The sequence below is a fragment of the Cyanistes caeruleus genome, unplaced genomic scaffold (assembly GCF_971803275.1).
Source record: "Cyanistes caeruleus unplaced genomic scaffold, bCyaCae1.hap1.1 HAP1_SCAFFOLD_89, whole genome shotgun sequence".
Taxonomy (NCBI): Eukaryota; Metazoa; Chordata; class Aves; order Passeriformes; family Paridae; genus Cyanistes; species Cyanistes caeruleus.
In genome coordinates this window covers 683,750-685,797 of record NW_028255894.1, presented here as the reverse complement: position 1 = coordinate 685,797, position 2,048 = coordinate 683,750, and the positions used below count along the sequence as shown (strand labels likewise).

General features: G+C 54.2%; 1 protein-coding gene across 1 annotated transcript; it reads right to left on the bottom strand.

Moving 5' to 3' along the window:
• Positions 1–339: 339 nt before the first annotated feature.
• LOC147646623 (olfactory receptor 14J1-like) lies at positions 340–1,275 on the bottom strand. The gene has a single exon (XM_086873210.1). The coding sequence runs from the start codon at positions 1,273–1,275 to the stop codon at positions 340–342; it is 936 nt and encodes a 311-aa protein (XP_086729336.1).
• Between the last annotated feature and the right edge of the window lie 773 nt (positions 1,276–2,048).

Genomic DNA, 2,048 nt, shown 5'->3' with positions numbered 1-2,048 from the left:
ACAGCTGCTGTGCCAGCACTGATCTGCCCCCAGCTCTGCACACAGACACTGCTGCTGCAGCTCCAGAGAAGGGAACAAAAGGGGCATCTCTGGAGAAAACTTTGCTGTGAGATTCTTTCGTTCATTTAAAGCCACCAAGAGCACAGCCCCTCATTGTCACAGTGTGTGGGCACAGGGAAGGTGGAGAGAAACAAAATGAGAAATGGCACAAAACAATGACATTTTATTGAAGACAATTTTAAAACATAAAACTAAGTAAAAGAACCTCCTAAATGAAACCACCAAGAAGTATCAAAGATAAGTTTTATTACAAGTTATTTACAGGAATTGGCCAGCAGTTTAATGTTTCTGAAATGATCCAGTCATCAGTGTCCACACTGCAGCCTTGAGCTCCTGGTTCCTCAGGCTGTAGATGAGGGGGTTCAGGACTGGAGGCACCACTGAGTACAGAACTGACACTGCCAGATCCAGGGATGGGGAGGAGATGGAGGGGGGCTTCAAATGAGCAAATGAGGCGGTACTGATAAACAGAGAGACCACAGCCAGGTGAGGGAGGCAGGTGGAAAAGGCTTTGTGCCTTTGTCCCTGCTCAGAGGGGATCCTCAGCACAGCCCTGAAGATCTGCACATAGGAGAAAACAATGAACACAAAACAGACAAATACCAAACAGACACTGACTGCAATGAGCCCAAGTTCCCTGAGGTTTGAATGTGAACAGGACAGTTTGAGGATCTGTGGGATTTCACAGAAGAACTGGCCCAGGGCATTGCCCTGGCACAGGGGCAGGGAGAATGTATTGGCCGTGTGCAGCAGTGAATAGAGAAAGGCACTGGCCCAGGCAGCTGCTGCCATGTGGGCACAAGCTCTGCTGCCCAGGAGGGTCCCGTAGTGCAGGGGTTTGCAGATGGACACGTAGCGGTCGTAGCACATGATGGTCAGGAGGGAAAACTCTGCTGAGATGAAGAACAGAAAGAAAAATACTTGTGCAACACATCCTGTGTAGGAGATGTGCCTGGTGTCCCAGAGGGAATTGTGCATGGCTTTGGGCACAGTGGTGCAGATGGAGCCCAGGTCAGTGAGGGCCAGGTTGAGCAGGAAGAAGAACATGGGGCTGTGCAGGTGGTGGCTGCAGGCTACGGCGCTGATGATGAGGCCGTTGCCCAGGAGGGCAGCCAGGGAGATGCCCAGGAAGAGGCAGAAGTGCAGGAGCTGCAGCTGCCGCGTGTCTGCCAATGCCAGCAGGAGGAAGTGGCTGATGGAGCTGCTGTTGGACATTTCTTCACTCTGGCCATGGAGTCCTGTTGAAAGAGGAGACAGTGACAAGTCAGGGGAGACTTTGCTGAGCAATGTCCATGTCCCTTCTCCCAGCCCGGCTCCTGCTGCTCTGTACCACCCAATTTTCCTTTTCTCAGAGCCCTTCCTTCAGCCCCGTGCCTGGAGCTCTGCTGGGATCTGGCCTTGTTGCTGTGATGAGCAGGGGCTCTGCCCATGGACAGTGAGGAGTGAGCTCTGCTCTGCAGCAGTGGGGTCTTGGGAATGGGGTCAGGGGCCAGTCCTGGGGTTGGACTGCATCAGACCAAACTGCTCCTGAGGCAGAGGAGCCTGGCAGCATCTCCTGTCCCAGGGGTCAGGAATGGTGACAGCCAAAGGCAGTTTGAGAGGGTTTGGGTGTGCCCAGAGAGATCAGAGAGAAATGTGCAATGCAGGAGCATTGGCTGTAACTCAGTGGAGGGTGCAGGGAGCTGCTCTGTTACTCCATCTGTCCCCAGATGCCCTTTCTAAGATCGAGGGCAGGCACTGTGTTCCCCTGGAAATCCGCCTGACACAGCTGAGAGCAGAGGGACCCACAGCAAAGCAAACTGGTTCAGCCTTTCTCAGAGTCTCAGCCCCACTCCTGGCCAAGGACACTCCTGTCCCCAGTGTCCCCTGGAGACAGCTGACAGCTTGGGTGGCATCCCAAGGACACACCAAGGGTCCTGTCCATGGCACTGCTGGAGGAGAGTCGGGTCATTCCCAGCCTGCCAGCCTGCCCTGCCCAGAGCTCCTGG